This window comes from Chamaea fasciata, unplaced genomic scaffold, assembly GCF_029207755.1.
Source record: "Chamaea fasciata isolate MVZ Bird 193981 ecotype frontalis unplaced genomic scaffold, bChaFas1.0.hap1 SCAF_10, whole genome shotgun sequence".
Taxonomy (NCBI): domain Eukaryota; kingdom Metazoa; phylum Chordata; class Aves; order Passeriformes; family Sylviidae; genus Chamaea; species Chamaea fasciata.
The window spans coordinates 13791270-13809314 of record NW_027094095.1 but is presented as its reverse complement, the minus strand read 5'-3'; the positions used below and the strand labels follow the sequence as shown (position 1 = coordinate 13809314).

Sequence of the window (18045 nt, the reverse complement as noted above, 5' to 3'; positions counted from 1 at the left end):
GCAGAAAAAGTAAGGAAAATGAAGCTGTTCCAGTGCTTACCTCAGCTGGGAATTTCAGTCTAGTGGATATGTTCATTAGTACTCCTGAAACATTAACTAATCAGAGCTTTTGATAAAAACCATTTAATATTTCCATTAAAATGTACATATGACAAAACCAGACACTATACATTACCATGGTGCTAATTTATAAACAAATGTACACATTTCACACAGCAGGAACAAACCACTGAAATGTACAATCCTCTGGGTGCACTTGAGTAACTAAGGTAGAAGGAATGAAATGTCTTTACCAAAAGCAAGGAACAGTCATTGTAAGGGTATTTTGCCTGGCAGAAGTCCATGAATGCTCCTTCTGCAGAGGACACCAAGTAAAGATGGCCCAGAAGGGGCTGTGACATGATCCTAGCATTTGAACCCAGACTAGAACAAGCCGCAGAGATGTAAGAGTACCTAAAATTTCTAAAGTCTTACAGTCGTGACGTATAATTTATAAAAATCAAGTAACTTTTAGGTGTTAAGAACAGTTAACTATTCAGCCACTTCACCTTTCAATGTTTATGCATGGTGGCCTGTGGAATGTAATAATAAGAGATTAACAGAAAAGTAAGGGGAACCAAGACTAAAAATTAAAATTCTCATTTTATACCTTCAGTGAAATAAATTACCATTACCATGAGATTGTTTGTAAGTTTATATGCAATTCAAGTAAGCTGGTTCCAAAATTAAGCATGTTTTTAAAACTAAATTGTGAGGGAAGGTTCATGAGGCAGTCACGCCCCCATATGAGCTTGACCATTACTAAAATGGACAGCACAGAGCAGTTCTGTGCCTTCCCCTCACCTCATCCTTTCTCGGAAAGGAGTCAAGAAATAGAAATTCAGGTGACTGTTCTCACTCAGGGAATGTACATTTCACCTCTTAAAAAATTCAGAACACTTTGGTGAGTTTTTAGGAGGATTTACAGGGTAACAATAGATTTAAGAAAATTCTGCACAGCCCTGCTGAAGTCAGTGTTGTTCCCACTAAGGGTCCTTAAGGCTTTATCTTCTCCTTAGGCTCAAGCACCCTGAAACATCATCCAAGTCAGTCAAGATCCCCTCCTCAAAGAAAACTGGCTCACAAAATTCTGTCAGTTCATACTGATACTTTACTAACACACTCTCACGGGACATTGAAAAATCCCCCCAGTGGTTCAAAGGGGACTCTTACTGTAAGGACCTGTCTATGATCCAGGAAAATAGGCCGAGGCCGGTGTTCCAGCAGCTTTTGGGGAGGGCTGGGCTTTGCTTGGCAAGTAGGGTCTCAGGTACTCTGCAGAACAGCACAGGACAGGGCATTGAACCATGGCTGTCACTGCCCTTCCGGGACATTTCAAATGGACCTTGTTCTGTTTTGTACTTACCCGAGTTAAGTGTGTTCTGACTAAGCCCTCGTAAAGGAATGCTGTCATCTTTCTTCTTGAAATACTTCGACTCCAGCCCCAGCTGCTCACCACTAGAAACAGAAAGGCAAATTACAATTAAAAGCAAATGCAGTTTGTCAGCAGTGCATTAGACTGAGGGGAGCTACAGACTTGCTCAGAAAAACCTTCACTGGAAGCGCAACTACTGCATTTCTATGACCTTTACCATGTAAAGTTAAACCATCCCTGAGCAGGTTAAGAACAGCCTCGAAGCAATTTTTTCAGTGCCCCAGCACCTGATGGCTTGGATCTATCAACAGGAGCAACACTGAACTGTAGTTCCTTGGGGCTGACTCCTGCAGGCACAGCTCTTCCTTCAGTTTCAACAAACTGACAGAGAATTGATTAGCACGGTAATGAAGAAGGCAGATCACAGAGCCAGGCTAATACCACAACTGTCAGCTAATACCAAGGTGACAAAGGGCTTTATCAATGAAACAATAAAAATACTAAACTGCTGTAGCTGACACTCACTTCTCCTTGTTTGCTGCGTGACCAGCTGCAGGCACAGTGTGAGCATCAGAACATCGACTCAGTTTCGAAAGCTGTGAGTTCAGCTGAACCTGCAGAGACAAAGTGCTGCAGGGTAAAAGTTACTCCAGATCTGAGTCCCCTCCCCCAGGGCATGCAGAGCCAAGTTCCCAGGGACTCCAGTTTCTACACCCCACTGGCCCTGCCGTGCAGCGATAACAAGGGCCTAAAGACAAGCATTAGCTAGGAATAACAGCTGTAATGCCCAAGGCAGGGAGCCTAAGAGTAAAGACAGTAAATATTTATGCACTTCGAGAAATAGTCAAAACATTGTGCTTTGATATACCCTCACATTCTTAATCTAACAAAAAGTCAAAGTGCTTGCCTTTGGTACTGGACAGTGGGAATTGCCATTTTTGCTGTGTGTTGGTTCCAGAAAGTTCTGGAAGGCATAGAGAGGAGAAATGGGATGAGTGATCCCTGAGCTGTGAAAGGATGGTCGGTCAGGCTGTAAAAGAAATAGAAATACATCCATAAATGAGAAACACAATATTTCAAGTAATGTAGTGATTAAAAATTCCAAAATTAACAACTAACTGCCATTACAAAGCCGATACTTATGTGAGTCTTCCTGATGAGAAGAAAACCACTATTCTGAGATTCACACTCTAAAGGAAAACATGACTTAAAAAAACTTAAATGAGGTGAGCGCTCTTAGCTAGTAATAACACTGTCATTGATTAAAGTAATTAATGTATCAGCTACAAATCCAGAGACCTCTTTGTATGAACATGCCCTTCCACTGTGAGCCAGCAGCTCATCAATCCCCGTTGATACTGTGACAGCAGCGACCTGTGCAACACAAGGTGAGAAGCAGCAAGTCACAATATTCCAGTGACTGCAGGCAGCCTTCCTTAGCCCCTGACTTTCCTGCTTCTAAAACTCACTAGAGTATTCAAACAGTACACTTTGGGTTTGAACCTTTACAAAGAACATTAGTCAGTTAACATCTTAACACAAAAATGCCTTCTTTTTTTGCCTTCACGCAGCATTTCATCTTTTCCAAGCTAATTCTGTATTGCTTTGTGTGTTTTATATAACCAAGAGCTTGGAAGACCTCACCTACAAGGCCCAGGATCTCAGGAAGCACCCAACAGGGCTTTATATTGTGGAAAAAATAAACAAACAATGCCCAACCACACCCACCCAAAACTGTAAGGCCTGAAGAAGATGAAAGCGCCTTGGATTTTTTTTTTCCCCTCTTTTAAGGCCCTGCATTTTCGCAACTGCTGCCCACCTCGGCAGGCTGTTATTTCCAGCTCTACCTTACCATGCCAAGAGGGGAACCAGCAGCCCTCCCAGCGGCGTGGGCACTGGCAGGAGTGTCCAGCTTCTTTGCCATCTGAACTTCACTCAGCTGTCTGTTCAGCCACGTGATGACTGCAGAGAGGAAGAAAAAGCTCAAGCCGTTTGAAATGGCCAGTAGCCCTTCCTCACACAAAGGGGCAGCTCACAGTACTTGTCCTCCCCAGTCCCATGCAGAGCCAGTTGTTGAAGCTTCCTGCCCAGCTCCCGGCCTCTGAGCACCCACCCCACCCCACAGCCCCCCAGGAAAGGCTTCCCCCCGTGCAGCTCTTGGCTGCTGCATGCCCACAACAGCCAGAGGCTCGTTTTCCGTACATGACAATAACGGCAGCTCTTCACAAAAACCCCAAAAGCTGCTTCTATCAATTTCAGTACTAGTGAGACCACTGGGTCATTTTACAGAGGGAAAATCAAACCTACCATTTTCATTGGTTTTCAGTAACTGCTTACTTTCTTCAAGTTTTTGTATTGTACTTTCTAGCTGTTCTTGTAGCTTGCAAACCTGTAATTCCCAAAGTAAGTGTAAAACCATCAACAGTGTTCTACTACTAGTGTTATACTAACTACAAACAGCAACAAAAAATTTATGAAGTTACTCTAAAATTAAACAAGTCTGAACTCAGTTTGTCACAAAAGCAACATGGTAATTCTTTTAAAGGAAGCCTTGCTTTCAGCTAAGATTTTGACAAGGTGACAGCCAGAATCCTTTCTGCCCTTTTTTTTTTTCCTACAATAAAATAGTGCAAGGACAGGGGAATATCCTGTTTAATGTAATGGAAGAAAAAAGTTCACTCTATTACTGTTCTTCTTCCCTTCACCTACTCACACACGAATGCGCCTTCTAAAGGGTGCTGATTCATCCATTACATGGCTTTGTTCTCTAAAACAATTCTGGTTGCCTTCCATAGAAATGGATGGTTCCTACAAGTCAGGTTAACATTAAAAAACCTGAATGTTAATGGCACATTTAAATAAACATGTTAAATCAGCAAAAGTGTATATTCTATTGCATGGAAAGATTCAAGACCTTATTGCTGTAACTAAGTTAAACCTCACAAAACCCAACCAAGTCCATACAACAGCATTTCCAGCACACAAGGTTAACCCATCAATACCTCCTGCTCCTTCATTCGAAGGGATTGTCCCATCTCCTGTGATTCCCTCTGCTCTTTTTGAAGTTTCTCTTCTTTTTCTGCCAATAGTTTTTCTTGCTGAATTGTTACTGTATTTTTCAATTTCAATTTACTCATTAGAGTTTTCAAATCTCCTTGTAGCTTCTTGATAATTTCATTAGCCTATTAAAAAAACCCAAACCATATATTACAAAAATAAACACCAAAGAATAAAGGGAGACCCTGCACAAGGGAAGTGCCACGTTTAAACAAACCTTAAGGAGTTCAGCTGACAGTGACTTGATTGTTGTCTCTAGTTTTTCGATGTGCCTTTGTTTTTCATCTGTACTCTCTTCCAGTATCACCTTGAACAGAATGTTACAAAGTATAATAAGGCTGTGATACACATTGTTTATGATTTCAAGTAGAATGTTCACAATTCTTTGAGAACTATCTTTACAAGGAACCAGTCAGTGCTTTTCAGCCAAATTTTATAGGATCTGGAGTAATCCTTTTTTCCCCTACAAAAAAAATACCATGAACTATTACTCCAGTATCACAACATTAAATCTGAGCACAGGATGCTTTTGATGCCATAATTCAGAATCTTAACTACGTTTGAAAGCTGACTGGCTGTATTCAGAAAAACTGGTCCGCAGCTACTCTATGGAAACCACAATTAGGAAGGTGAAAAAAAATCATGAAGAAACCTTTTGCTCCTGTGTTGCATCCAAGACTTCTTTTGTTCTGGTGACAAGCTGATCTTTGTCTTTGATCTCTTGTTCCAAGACAGCAACTCGTGTCTGCAGCTGATTTACGAGCTTCTCCTTCTCATGACATTCAGCATCCAGAGTCGAGTTCTCCCGGCGCAGGGACAGCACCTCCTGCTTTGCTCTCTGACATTCCTAAATGTTGGGAAGGAATTGAATTTTATTCTTCAAGCAAACCCCTAACAGTAATTTCAACAGATATATTTAAATAGTAAGCATAATATGGAATGAAGAGGAAATGAATAAACTTAATATGCTGTATTTCCTATGACATGCCCAGGCAGGCACTGTTAATGCTCCAAGAGGAGTAAGCCTGATCTGGGGTATTGGGAAGCCGTACATCTTCTAATCCAGAAAGCTTTGCTTTCAGTTCTCTGACTGCGGAGTCTCCTTTGTATCTCCTCTCTGTTAGGTCTTTATTGATGACCTCGAGTTCTGAGAGCCTGTTCTGCAACTGCTGAATACTTTTCTGATGCAAATTTTCCAATTCCTTTTTCTGCTGTTCATGCTGTTGTTGGTACTGAGTTTGTGCCTGTGAGAAGCAAAGAAACGAAGCAGTTATTTGATGAATCTGACTCTTCCCACACAAGAATCCCGTTCCTTCTTTCCAGCCATTGTACCTGGAGAGCTCTTTCCTTCTCACTTGTCAGCTCCTGTGAGTGTTTGTTGCTCAGGGCTGTTGTGTAGGATGTCCATTCGGTTTTCAGTTTGTCAAGTTCCCGGCTCTTCTCTGCCAAGCTCTGTTAGAGTTTGACAAAGCACACAGAGTTTAAAAACATTAAGCATTTCAGCCAATACTGATTCTTTACTGTTACTTACTAAAAGGACATGGAATTATTAAAAAAGTTTAAATTTCAGCACCAGATGGTGAAATACGTAAATTTTGTAACCAGGAAAAGTAAGGCACTGAGAAGCTGAAGAGCACTGTTCTAATGCTGTGGATAAAATAATCTTAATTTCCAATTGCATTTTTTTCCAACCACTCTTTAAGAGTGGAAAAACAGCCTGCTGATGCTCCCTACCCTTGTAACACAGAGCACTCTACTGGGGGGAAAAAAAGAAAAAAAAGTTCTTCAGCAGCATCTTTTCCTCTTTTTAATTTGCAATTCTGTATTCCAATTCAGCAAACACATTCCAGTAACTCAAACTGAAGCTGCAGAGATGAGGCAAACAAATATTCCATTCCAAAAATAATTTTTAACAGTTTTAATGGAATTGTTCTGTTTCATTATGGTCAAAAAGCCACCTTGATAATTGCAGAATCTGACCCAAATCATTCTCTTGAAATACAGAAGTGAAGTGATCACTATGCTGACTGCAAAAATCAAAATGGAGTAATTAAAGTCCAAGGCTTCCAATTTATTTACCATAGTTTCACAGTTTTTCCAAACAAAAGGATTTCCAACAATTCATGAAATATATGAAGTATATTTATCACTTATCTTCACATGACCATACATTTAGTATTCAATTTGTGTGTGCATTCACAGACCTTTGCAAAAAATAAAGTAAAATTCTGCTTGAGTACTGCAAGAACTCAATTTAATTGTTCAGCTGCAGGCTTTACCACTTCTAGAAAAGCTGCAGTAGACTATTCTCTTCACTCAGTCTCAAGTCAATTATCTTGGCTAGGTAGTGGCTAACCAACCAGCCTACAAAAAGGGACATTTCCCATAAATCAAAAGAGCACAACACACAAAATTTAAAAGGTCATGTTACCTGTTGAGTGTAGCTCAGTTGCCTGGTAAGATCCTCTTCAGTTTTTTTCAGCTTTTCTTCCAACATCATTTTATCCTCCTGTGTACAAATTGACATCAAGTTAAATCCTTAGTTCCCAAAATACGGGTAGCATTTAGCTCCCATTTAATCAGCACAGCCTGCCCAAGCACCCATATACCCACTGTAGTTGTGAAATGATCACCTTGGTAAATAAGTGTCATACTGAATAAGATCTAATTTGTAAATTAAAAAAAAAAGCATTAGCCCACAATGCAAAAACCCCAAATTAAATTCTTACCAAATTTCTACAAGAAAATAGTATCTTATTTACAAGACTTATTCACAAAGGAGTTACCTAAACAAGAGGTCAATTGAAACACTGTAAATTAATAATTTAATAACTGTGTTATTAAAATGGCCTATTAGGTGCCTAGAAACACGACAGCACAGTAGGAGAGACAAATCCCAAGCTATGAAACTGAAACAGACAACAGTCAAGCCATGAGGCCTTTAATTTCTCACCAAATCAAAGCTAGCATGCTACCAAACTGCATGCAATGACATATTTGGGCCGAAAGGGAAAACAAACCAGAACATACAACTTGGTACATACTTCTGAATTATTCAGAATGAAAAAAAATGCTTAAGTACATACAGCATTGAGGCTTAGTTGCAGTTATGATAAACTTTCATTTTACCTTAAGGCATTTTAAACTGCTGGCTAAAAACTTCTTTATTTCTGCATCGGTTCCCGGCAGGAATTTTAGAGAAAGATGGGTAAGGTGTTTGAAAGGGTTGGTTTCCACCACATTTAAAGAGACAGGTGTGTGATCTAGAGCAGGTGCTGAAGAAACTAACTGCAGCAAAAACCTAAGGAAAAACCAAGATAATCAAATGTTTAGCTTCTTATTTTTCTGACACTACCTATAGATCCTAAACTATTTCCCAATAAAATGTATTTTTATATGTGCACTAAAAGGCTATCCAGTTTTTGCTCAAGAAAGAATTCTCCCAAGACTCAGGTTTTGCCAGTTACATCCACCAGCTTATACTCAGGTTGGGGCAGGTCAGATTATCCTTTTCTAGTGACTCTTCTCAGTCTGAGTGACTGACAAGCACTTTAAGAACTCAACAGGTACCCACAGAGTAACATGGCACACACTTGTGACCTACCTTGGGATGTCTTTGTTCTGCTCCTGAATGCATTGCTGAAGCAGATCTATAAATTTCTGTGGGAAAGCAGAGAAGTCTACCAAGAGACCTTGTTGGGATTTCAAACTATAAAGAGACAGAAAAAATGTTAACAGTAGAGAGAACTGTAATTTATTTCCTATAAAATTCTTGGTTTACACTAGTAGCAAGAACCAGCTCTGATCCTGTCATTAAAGTTTACTAGCATGCTATTTTCATTTACAAGTGTGTCCAATATCACTGTCACAGAAGTGGTCAGGCTGGAAGGGAGCACAGCGGCTCAGCTGGTCCAACCTCCCATGAGCAGGGTCATCCTAGAGCACACCCTGGGTAATAACGCCCAGGGGACACTTCTGATCACAGGAGTTCTTGCAGATGGGCCGCACTCACTAAAAACCAGAAGCTGCTGTGGTGTACCAGAAGTGTTCCTTTGAGCAGGCATCACCCTCACAGCACAGCGTGCTGCAGTGATGGCACAGGCACAGAGAACAGGCACAGCACAGGGGAACCTGAGCCACTACCTCTGTCCCCTGCTCACCCATTCCTCTCCACAGACACTGCAAACCCAGACAGAAACACCCCACAGTGCACACACAAAGCTCAGCCTCCCTGCAACAAAACACTCCTGCACATCTCCCTGGCAAACACTACTTGGCTTTTGCCTTTTGATCCACACACTGATCACACCTTCCTTTTTGAAAACAACACCAAAGCCACTCCCCCACCCCACCAAAACCCCAACCAAACAAAACAAAGGAAAACAAAGCACAAAGAAAGCAAAAATGTTCATGCCTGGAATCCAAATTTGATGATCGACTCAAATTCTGAGCAAGTAAATGAGAACCAACAGTACAACTATGCAAGAAACCCCTAAGATACAGGCTCAGGTGTGTAAAATCATGCCCATGCATACAGACCTTCTTCTCATAATTACTTCCTGAACCCGTCCACACCCACACAACAGTCTGTAAGAAGCAGTTGGGATAAACGGAAGATACCAGCAGAAATATGAACTGTGGCACTGAGTCCCTGCAGGGAACTGAACATCAGGATCCCAACATTCCTCTGTGTAACCTGAGCTGGTCACCCGAACCTGCCTGTTCCACCCATTGGTCAGAGAACAGTATTGACAAAACACTGACAAACCCCGTAACTGAAAACTGCCAAAAGCTGAACACTAACATAGATCACTCTAAGCTAAAAACACCCCCTGGTCCAATTTTGCCATTTAGAAATGCTTCACAGAGAAAATACTGTAATTTCACTTACCTTTGAAAATCTTCCTCTGATATGACAAGGTTATAAAGGAAAAAAGGATCAGTATCATCAGTCAATCGAACGGCTAAGTCCTGAAAAGATGTACATTTAAATATTATTAAAATGCCATAAGCTACTCAGGAGTCTTTAAATATTTAAACCAGCATGGCAAACAGCATTGAATGTTTTTAATGTTTAGTCAAAAATACAATAGAATTGTGGCAACTCATTCAGAAGGTGTACAATATTACCATTTAACACTTCAAATACTACAGTGGGAAAACAAGGAAAACTCTTTCACAAAAACAAACCAACTCAAACTCTTAAACTCTGAGCAGCAAAAGTTTCAAAATTCAGTGCGTATCCATCATTTTTCAGAAAAAAAAGCTATTTGCTATTTTTTCCCCCTATGAAATAAGTGTAGCACTAGCATCCACTGTCACGGTTTGCTAATACCTCACTCCCATTGCTGGCGGCATTTCAGAGCACACTGCTCCTACAGTTTATGAATCCACCAGCTGATTTTATAGCCTTTAATACAGAGCTCTGCAGACTGCATAGAGCTGAAGGCCAGGAATCCCATATGGCAAACTGCAGCATTATGCAGCTTAGCTTCTACATAGACACTCACTGTTCACGGGGCGTCTACAGAATGTTTAGGAAAAACTGCCTTCGCCATAAGCATTAAGCCTTGAACTCCAGGGATGGGGTAATGCAGCACATCAGGCCCAGGCAGCAGCTCCCTGTAACAAGGTTTGCCCCTGTGGAAAGGATATTCCCCAGCACAGGTACAAAGGTAAAGTAAAAACTGCCAGCTGCTCCAACATAATGAAGTGTGACACAGCACAGTGCCTGCACACAGCTGAAACTTGTTTCAGTCATTCAGGTGCCGCAAAACTCTCAGCTGGACACACAAACAAACTCCGGGATTTACACACACAGACAGTTAAATTAAAATTAATGCTACCCCGAGGCAGCTGGGGTGGACTGATGGGTGAGATAAAACCGCCTGCTTGGTCTGATGTCCTATTAGCTGAGCAAGCACTGGAAGTTCTCTCTTTAGACTGATCACTCAACTGCATTTCCAGTTCCCAGGCTGCAGCTCAGCACACACCACTAACTGAGCTGCTGCTGCTCAGAGGGAACTACCATTCTCACTGCCACCAGAGCAGAGGCTGACCAAAACCTGCTGCATTCCTTTACAAACAAATCTTTACCCAACAACACCATAACCGACCTTAACATCGTGCTGGGGGGATGAACACTTTGGTGACAAATCAAGACATAAAACAGAAGAGATTACAAAATCTCCAGTGGTGAGCTCATTGCTATTTTCCCTGAGAAAGATTATCTTTTTTTTTTACTCCCAATTTAGAACCTTGAACTAAAGGTACTCTTAAGCTCTCATGTTGCCCTGACCATCTCTAAATGCCTTTAATATGCAAACTTCCTAAGACCCATCAACAGCCAAACTAAAACAGAGAGCTAAAAAGGCTGGGGGAGGGGGGGCAGGGGTGTTAAAACACAATACCAAACCAACTAAGTTACTCAAAAAACTAAATAAAGTGAAACGGCAAACAGTAAAATCTCATTTTGCTTTTCCTTTTCCTACTTATCCTTTTATACAGTGAAATTCAGGTAATACCTAATGAATGACAAAGATTGATTTACACACCTTTTTGTGAACAGGATTAGAAATTGACAGTAGTTCAATATTCACTCGAACATTTAATCTCCTGTGTACAAAAAGATGAAACTCAGTAATAAATCATGAAAACATTCCCCAAACAACACATGTTCACAGCTGCAATACAGGAATTAGTGACATTTCCAATATAAAAATTTAGGCAGAAACATCAAGTAAGTTCCCACCGATGACTACACCTAAGATATGAGTTTCAGTCATTGCAGCTCCTCAGTCAGAGCTGGGTTTTTCTTCTGCTTGCTTTGCCGCTTGTTATCCACCAGACTTTAAACGGAAAGGCAGAAGTTTTGAAACTTTGCCCAGAAACTAGAATTTTTGTAAAAGCTGGTTGAAACTTATTCCCGATTGCTCAAACTCCTGATAATCATTTATACTGCCTTGCCTTCAGCGATTTCTTGTCGAGTACCAAGTCATAAGCCAACGCACACCACAGACATCAGCCTTTGCACGCCTGCTCACCCAGGTGAGTCGGGCACGCACTGTCTAATCCAGACAGGACCCAGAGTGCGGAAATTAATTCTATTTTGAAGAGACGCTTCACACAGGACATGTCTGGCCTTCCCCAGATAAGCCGCCGAGCGCACCCTCGCCCAGGCGGCTCCGACGGGCGGGTGCTGAGAAGGAGCCGCGGCCCGGGAGCGAGGCGGGAGCGAGGCGGGAGCGGCTGCGGCCCGGGAGACGGCAAACCCCGGGCGGGCCCGGCAGCCGCCCGGCCCTCGGCTCGCCTCAGCCCCGGGCGCAGCGGCGCTTCGGCCGAGCCACCGCGGCTTCGCTCCGCTGCCGGCGCCCCGCCGGCTTCACTCCCCTGCCGAAGGATCCCCGGCGACCGCCCGGCCCCCGCCGGCTGCCCCGGGCCCCGCCACGCCCGGCCCCTCCCACACCCGGAGGGCGCCCGCAGCAAGGCCGAAGCGCAGCCGCGCTCGGAGCACGGGGCGGGCAGGAGTAGAGAGCCTGTGGCTCGCAGCCCCTCTGAGGGGCGCGCAGCCGGCCCGCACTCACCGCTCCTCGCAGCCGCAGCCCCGCACTCGCACCGACACGGCGCGGTCGAAGATCCGCTCGGCCGCCATCTTGCCCCGCCGCGGGGAGGGGCGGCAGCATGGCGGCGCGGGGGCCGCCGGGAGCGGCGATGGCGGCGCGGGGGCCGCCGGGAGCGGGGATGGCGGCGCCGGGGCCGGGGCCGGGGCGCTGCGCGCACTTCGTGCAGAGGAAGGGGCGCTTCTGCAGGATGGTGCCCGCGGCCGGCCGCCGCTTCTGTGGGGAGCACGGGCACGAGGAGGTGCAGGGACCCTTCCCGGCCGGGCGGGCGGGCGGGCGGGCTCGGGCGGCCCCGCTCCGGCGGCGCGGGTGGGAGAGGCAGCGCCTGTGCCTTCCCCCAGCTCTGTGTGCCGGGCACTCGCCTCAACCCAGCAGGGCCGCTGCCCTTGCCTTAGGGGTTATTCTTTGAGGATACAGTCAAATATTAAGTTCTCGTCTCAATTTCTCCGTTCCGGTTAACTCACCTATTCTGAATGGATGTTTTATGAAGCTGATGCCCCTCAACAGCTTTTTTTAAAACACAACACCGAATGCATGCTGAAGTGTTTTCTAAAACTTTTTTAACTAGGAACAAAATGACAGAAAAAGAATTCCGTGCCCTCTTGACCCGAAACAGTGAGTATACAAAAATGCTTTTCCCGTTCTTTGTCAGTATTCACAGGATACTTACTTTTCTCTCCATTTGGCTTTTAGCACTGTCTATGAAGACCAACTGCAAAAGCATTTAAAAAAATGTAACTCAAGAGAGAAGCCAAAGCCCGTAAGTGCAGTGTAATTTCAGCACTTCCTCTCGGATTTAAGGCCTTAAACATTACAGCGCTGCAGAGAATTTTCTGTGCTGACAGTAGCGGTGAGCTGCAGGGCAGCAGTTCTAGCAAAGCGCTGCTGTAAGGCAGGATGGAAGCTCTGTAAGTACTTGCTGAATGCAGCTCACATTCTCTGCCCCTCGTATTCTCTGCTCCTCGTCATTGTAATTTGGTACACTTTTTCAGTGCTGGGTTACAGATAAAAAAAGGTTGAATTCATTTTTTCTCAGAAATGCACCCAGGGAACAGGCTCTCTCTCCCTATGCCATTCATTTCAGAGGCTGGGTGAGAGCTTGTCCTGGGAAAGCAAATGCTGCAGGGAGGCTCTGGGTGTTCCAGCCCACTGCAGTCAGGCTGGCAGTGAGCCATGGAAAGCTTGGCTGACAGCTGCTGAGGGAAGGAACGGGACATGTGTTTAAACAGCTCTTCCAAGAAAGCAGAGGATGGCTTCTTTATTGCCTGCCTTCTCTGCCTTATTAGAATTGCACCTTTAATTGCACCCTGGGAAACCTGAAAATGGTCTTTGGAATCTGTCTAGCAAGCACTGACTGCTTTACTCTTATGAACACGTTCAGTCTTGTAAAACTGTGTCAGAAGAGTCACTTCTGGCTGGGATTCAGGATCAGACTATAGGAAGAAAAATTACTTGGAAGATCTTACTTTGTGGTGGATTCGTATTGCTACGTACATTACCATAAGAACACTGAAGAATTTAGCTATTTGCTTCCTGGTAATTAACTGGATCAAATTTACTTTCTTTTGGTTTTTTTGGTTTTCTTTTTAAGGTCTACTTTGTTCAAGATATTAATGCTGGTTTAAAAGATGTAGCAGAAATACCAGAAAAACAAGTGAGTACATTACTTGGTTTTGGGTTCAGTCCTTACATTACATGTTGCAATTTATGACTACAAAGATACAGAACATTTCAAGGAGCTCATATTTATTGGTGTCACTTTCTATTTCCGTACAAAGGTTCCTCTATCTTCTCTATCTATCGAAGAGCTGCAGAACTTAATTACCAAGTTGAAAAAAGCAAGTAATGGTGAGCTTAATACTAAATACTTAAGATCTTTTAAACTGAATTGATTGAATATTTCAGTGTTATTTTTGTTGTTAGATACCTGTAAAAATATGAGATAGGTCCCATAAACACATCTGAAATAATTATCAGGCAGACCTCCAATAGCTGAATTTTACTCCAAAAAGAAAATTAGACTGAAAGAATGATAAACTCCAATCCTGTGTTCCCTTCCTTTTTTCTTTTTTTCTTCACTCAGATACCACAACAGTTAACAATACAGCTCTGATATAAAGATACAGTGATGGAATAAAGCTCCCAGCAGACTGTTTTGTTAGTGCAACAAACTAAGCTCATGTCACAATTGTAGTAACGTGTGTTACAATCTAGGAACTCTTGGAAATTCGAAAGCTGTACCTAAAAGTTTTGTATTTGCCTCCAGGCCTGGAACTTCATCTTAAGGAACACATACTGTCCCACCAGGCTTTACAAGAAGCCTTAAATGACCCAAAGAATGGGGAATCTGCTTTCAAACACCTGAAACAACAGGTTTGGTCTGATTTACTAATAACCATCGAGGGGTTTAGACATGGAATTGTGCTGCTGTAAATTTGAGTGACTGGGTGCATAATGCCAGTTGCTTCCTGCAGAGGAAATCTGATATGGGAAAACAGAAGATATAATCCCTTTTCTCTGTACACAAATCATCTTTTCCTTGATCCCTCACTGAAAGGAAGGCTTACAAAAGCCTTTTGCAGTTGGATGAAGGAATAATTCTTCTATAAGGCATTACAAGACACAGGGGATATATTTTCTTGGTTCACAAATAATCTTTTGATGTTTGTAGGCATCTATTTTAGGTAACATGGAAAAATTGCATTTGCTTGGTCCAGGAAGGTGTTTTGTTGAGTTTGGAGCTGGGCGAGGAAAGCTGTCTCACTGGGTTGATATTGCCTTGGAGAACATTGAAAATGTTCAGTTTCTGCTTGTGGAAAGGGCAACCACAAGATTCAAGGTAAGAGGGTAAAGTATAATTTTTAAACCACTGCCATTGAAGCTGTTAGTATTTATTTTTTATCCTCAATGAATTTAAGTTTAACAAGTAATACATTCCATACTTCACCAATGGCAAATTTATTAGAAAAAAAATCCTGATGTTTCATGTTGGAAATTCACAGATGTCGACTTGACAAGAAAAAAGTCTGACATTAATACCTGGAGCAAAATTATAATTATTAGTGGCCAGCCCTATGTAATCTCTTGTTCTGTTTAAACAGGTGGATGGAAAACACAAAAGGAGAGATTCTGTATTTGAGAGGCTTCAAGTAGACATTCAGCACTTATGTTTAAGTAAGTTCCTTCTTGGCCTGTGTCACTCTGAAGTAGAAGCTTATTTTTAAATTTTGAATTGGGGTTCCAGTCAGTTTGTGTGTAACATGCTTAATTGTACTTGGTTCTGAAGATTATTCTCAGTGGTTGCTTGGACATGTTGATGCTGTGTATATACACATATATACACACAGGCATGTGTGAAGATACATAGAGACACATGTACATATATTTTAAATGGAGTTTTAAAGTTTTCTACTTTTTATACACTCATAGGGCATCATTACAGGTGAGAAGTACCAGAACAAATACATTTTGAAGGTTTTTTAGCACTTGCAGAATTAAATACCTTTGCATTGTTTGCTTTATGTGTAGAATTAAGCAAGTGATGCACCGTCAATACTATAGAATTTGTGGGAGCACCTGTCAGCAGGAGATGCATTAATGTCCTATTTACCTTTCATAGGCAGTATAGAAAGGCTGAAATCGTTAAATGTGCTTCCCAGCCACAGCATCCCGTTCTTTTAATTTGTCTTAACTAAAGACTTCTTCCTTTGAATAGCTTATAACTGAATGTGCCAATCACTGTATTTTTTAGTAGTGGCAAACATTTATTTCTAAGTGTGCTGAAATTATATTATTCAGAAAAAACAGAGGTGCTGGGTAGTTGTGGATTGGATGGGGGTTTGTTTGTTTTTTCCCTCCAGATAAGGTACCAGTTTTGGAGAAGAAAAAGCTGCCAGTGGTAGGAATCGGGAAGCATCTGTGTGGTGCTGCCACAGGTATGAATTACAGATATGTGAACTGCAGGAAGGCAGGGTACTAAACCTGACACTCTGAAGGGAATGATCTTCCAAACTGTCCTTTTAAGCTGTCCTTGCCCTCTAACCCTTTGTTGGTGTACACAGTAATTAATAGTAATTAATAGATGTAAGGATACTTTAGGCAGAAGTGAAGCCCTTCTTGGCTTTAATAGATTAGAACAGAGAATACTGTGTGGTCATATGGGTTGTGTGTTTGAGAGTACTTTTTTTAGCACACTTGTCTCTTCTTTGAAACAATTTTCTAAATTTTTATTGGCTGCCTGAATAATGTCTCCCAAACACAAATAAGATTGTGTTTCTGTCCTGATAACTTTAAACTAAGAGAGTTTTTCTAATGTTACATGGCTACTGTGTAAAGAAAGACATCTCAGATGTGACACCTTTACAGGGAGCGTGACAAAGATGACACAGTTAAGCATTTAAGAAGTATATGTGCATATTTAATAGACTGTACCTTAGATATCACACTTTTAGAGCAAATACTTGTGTGTTTTACAAGGAGGAGATTCTCCTACAAGATACCGATTTGTGAACCAAATTATTTTAAATTCACTTTTGCAGAACAAATATTTCAGAGGATAAGCTCTTAGAAGCTCCAGGGAAACCACATTTAGGGTTTTCACGTTTTCAGAGCATGTTTGTAATTTTTAGCTATCGTTGAACTTGCTTTCTAGCTTAGTTTGTGATGTGTCATTCAATTTTCTTTGTGAGAAGCACATTCCCAACCACGATAGAGCCTGTAGAAATAATGTCATGGTGTTTATGGATATTTTTTGTTGGGGGGGATGTATTTGTTCATTCCCAGATCTTGCTTTGAGATGCTTGGTTGAAAGTTACACCAGTTGCTGTGATGGAGAAGATGAAGAGCCTGCACCAAAACGCTGCAGGGCTGATCAGACAGAGGTGGCTCCTCACAAATCTGCTGGTAATGAAAGCACCACAGAAGACCATAAGCCTGTAGCTGGAATTGTTATTGCTCTGTGTTGCCATCACAAGTGTGACTGGGCACATTATGTAGGCAGAGATTTCTTTAAATCAGTAGGACTGGGACCAGTAGAATTCCATTATTTTCAGAGAATGAGTAGTTGGGCCACTTGTGGCATGCAAGAAACCACAAGCAAAGCTTCTACAAGTGAAGACAGTGAAGATCAAACTAATGACACAGAAGAACACGAGCCAACTCTTGGCAGGACAGAGAGTGGTTCCGATACTTTACAAGGGTATGTACATTTTTTTTCCTAGTAAATGGACTCCAGCAGAAAAGCTGTATAGTGGCACATTAAATTATTTTGGCTCCTCAAAAGGACTCATTTTTGCAGAAACATTTCATAACTAAACTTACAGAAATACTTTACTTTAAAAATACAACTTCCATGGACGTACATTTCAAAATATTTCAGCAGTCACACTTGCCTGACTGAAATGAACATACAGTGATTTTGGTAGTTTTTCTAAACTTAACTACTAATGCTAACTACCAGAACTATTTTCTGACAGCTGTTCCTTCCCTCCTTTCTGTGGCACTAGGATCCTGAGTGTGGAGGAACGAAAGGAGGTCGGTTGGCTCTGTAAGCGGCTGATTGATCACGGACGGATTGAGTATCTACAGCAGCAAGGATACAAGGCTGCACTGCAGTATTATACAGAGCCTGCTGTGTCCTTGGAGAATGTCCTCTTGACAGCTGTCCCAAATCCTGCTTTGATACCAGAGCCAACTGTATGATAGGAGATAGATTTGGCATTGGTAGGGAAAAAAACAAACCCTATAAAACTCATCTGGGTTTTTTTTTAAAGTTAATTCATTTCTTACAAAAAAAAAAAAAACCCAAAAAAACCCCAAAACTATCAAACCCTTCTATCATTTTTCTGTACCCAAAAAAAGGTCTTATATTTTCCAGTTTCACTGGGAATTACAAATATGCCAACCAGTTCTCATCAGTGGAAAAAATAAAATCCCTATGAAAATTTGAAACCTGTT

The 18045-nt window shown here is 42.1% G+C and overlaps 2 protein-coding genes across 3 annotated transcripts; one reads left to right on the top strand and one right to left on the bottom strand.

Moving 5' to 3' along the window:
• Nucleotides 1-107: 107 nt before the first annotated feature.
• SASS6 (SAS-6 centriolar assembly protein) lies at nucleotides 108-12158 on the bottom strand. Its single transcript, XM_066192367.1, has 17 exons — nucleotides 12055-12158; nucleotides 11026-11086; nucleotides 9363-9442; nucleotides 8076-8180; nucleotides 7601-7772; nucleotides 6903-6980; nucleotides 5804-5923; nucleotides 5524-5715; nucleotides 5124-5318; nucleotides 4689-4778; nucleotides 4417-4596; nucleotides 3722-3803; nucleotides 3267-3376; nucleotides 2322-2444; nucleotides 1940-2028; nucleotides 1406-1497; nucleotides 108-1314 (listed from the first exon to the last, which is right to left on the bottom strand). The coding sequence occupies exons 1-17, from the start codon at nucleotides 12120-12122 to the stop codon at nucleotides 1226-1228; spliced, it is 1926 nt and encodes a 641-aa protein (XP_066048464.1). The 5' UTR covers nucleotides 12123-12158; the 3' UTR covers nucleotides 108-1225.
• TRMT13 (tRNA methyltransferase 13 homolog) lies at nucleotides 12137-17909 on the top strand. Of its 2 annotated transcripts, none has more exons than XM_066192371.1 (11): nucleotides 12137-12331; nucleotides 12659-12705; nucleotides 12784-12850; nucleotides 13682-13744; nucleotides 13869-13938; nucleotides 14357-14463; nucleotides 14762-14929; nucleotides 15192-15264; nucleotides 15951-16025; nucleotides 16873-17287; nucleotides 17595-17909. In XM_066192371.1, exons 1-11 carry the CDS (start codon nucleotides 12152-12154, stop codon nucleotides 17788-17790), a joined length of 1461 nt encoding a protein of 486 aa, XP_066048468.1. In that variant the 5' UTR covers nucleotides 12137-12151; the 3' UTR covers nucleotides 17791-17909. The 2 variants fall into 2 exon arrangements, with proteins under 2 accessions (XP_066048468.1, XP_066048469.1); XM_066192372.1 differs by lacking the exon at nucleotides 17595-17909 and having other exon boundaries at nucleotides 12168-12331; nucleotides 16873-16992; nucleotides 17142-17230.
• Nucleotides 17910-18045: the final 136 nt, after the last annotated feature.

Coding starts and splice junctions, on each gene's coding strand:
- SASS6 (XM_066192367.1), bottom strand. CDS start 12,122: ATGGCGGCCGAGCGGATCTTCGACCGCGCCGTGTCGGTGCGAGTGCGG. Junction 9,443..11,025: donor CTAATCCTGTTCACAAAAAG/GTGTGTAAATCA, acceptor ACATCTTTTCAG/GACTTAGCCGTTCGATTGAC. Junction 4,597..4,688: donor TGTCAGCTGAACTCCTTAAG/GTTTGTTTAAAC, acceptor TTTTTTTAATAG/GCTAATGAAATTATCAAGAA.
- TRMT13 (XM_066192371.1), top strand. CDS start 12,152: ATGGCGGCGCGGGGGCCGCCGGGAGCGGCGATGGCGGCGCGGGGGCCG. Junction 12,706..12,783: donor TGCCCTCTTGACCCGAAACA/GTGAGTATACAA, acceptor TTTGGCTTTTAG/CACTGTCTATGAAGACCAAC. Junction 15,265..15,950: donor CATTCAGCACTTATGTTTAA/GTAAGTTCCTTC, acceptor TTTTCCCTCCAG/ATAAGGTACCAGTTTTGGAG.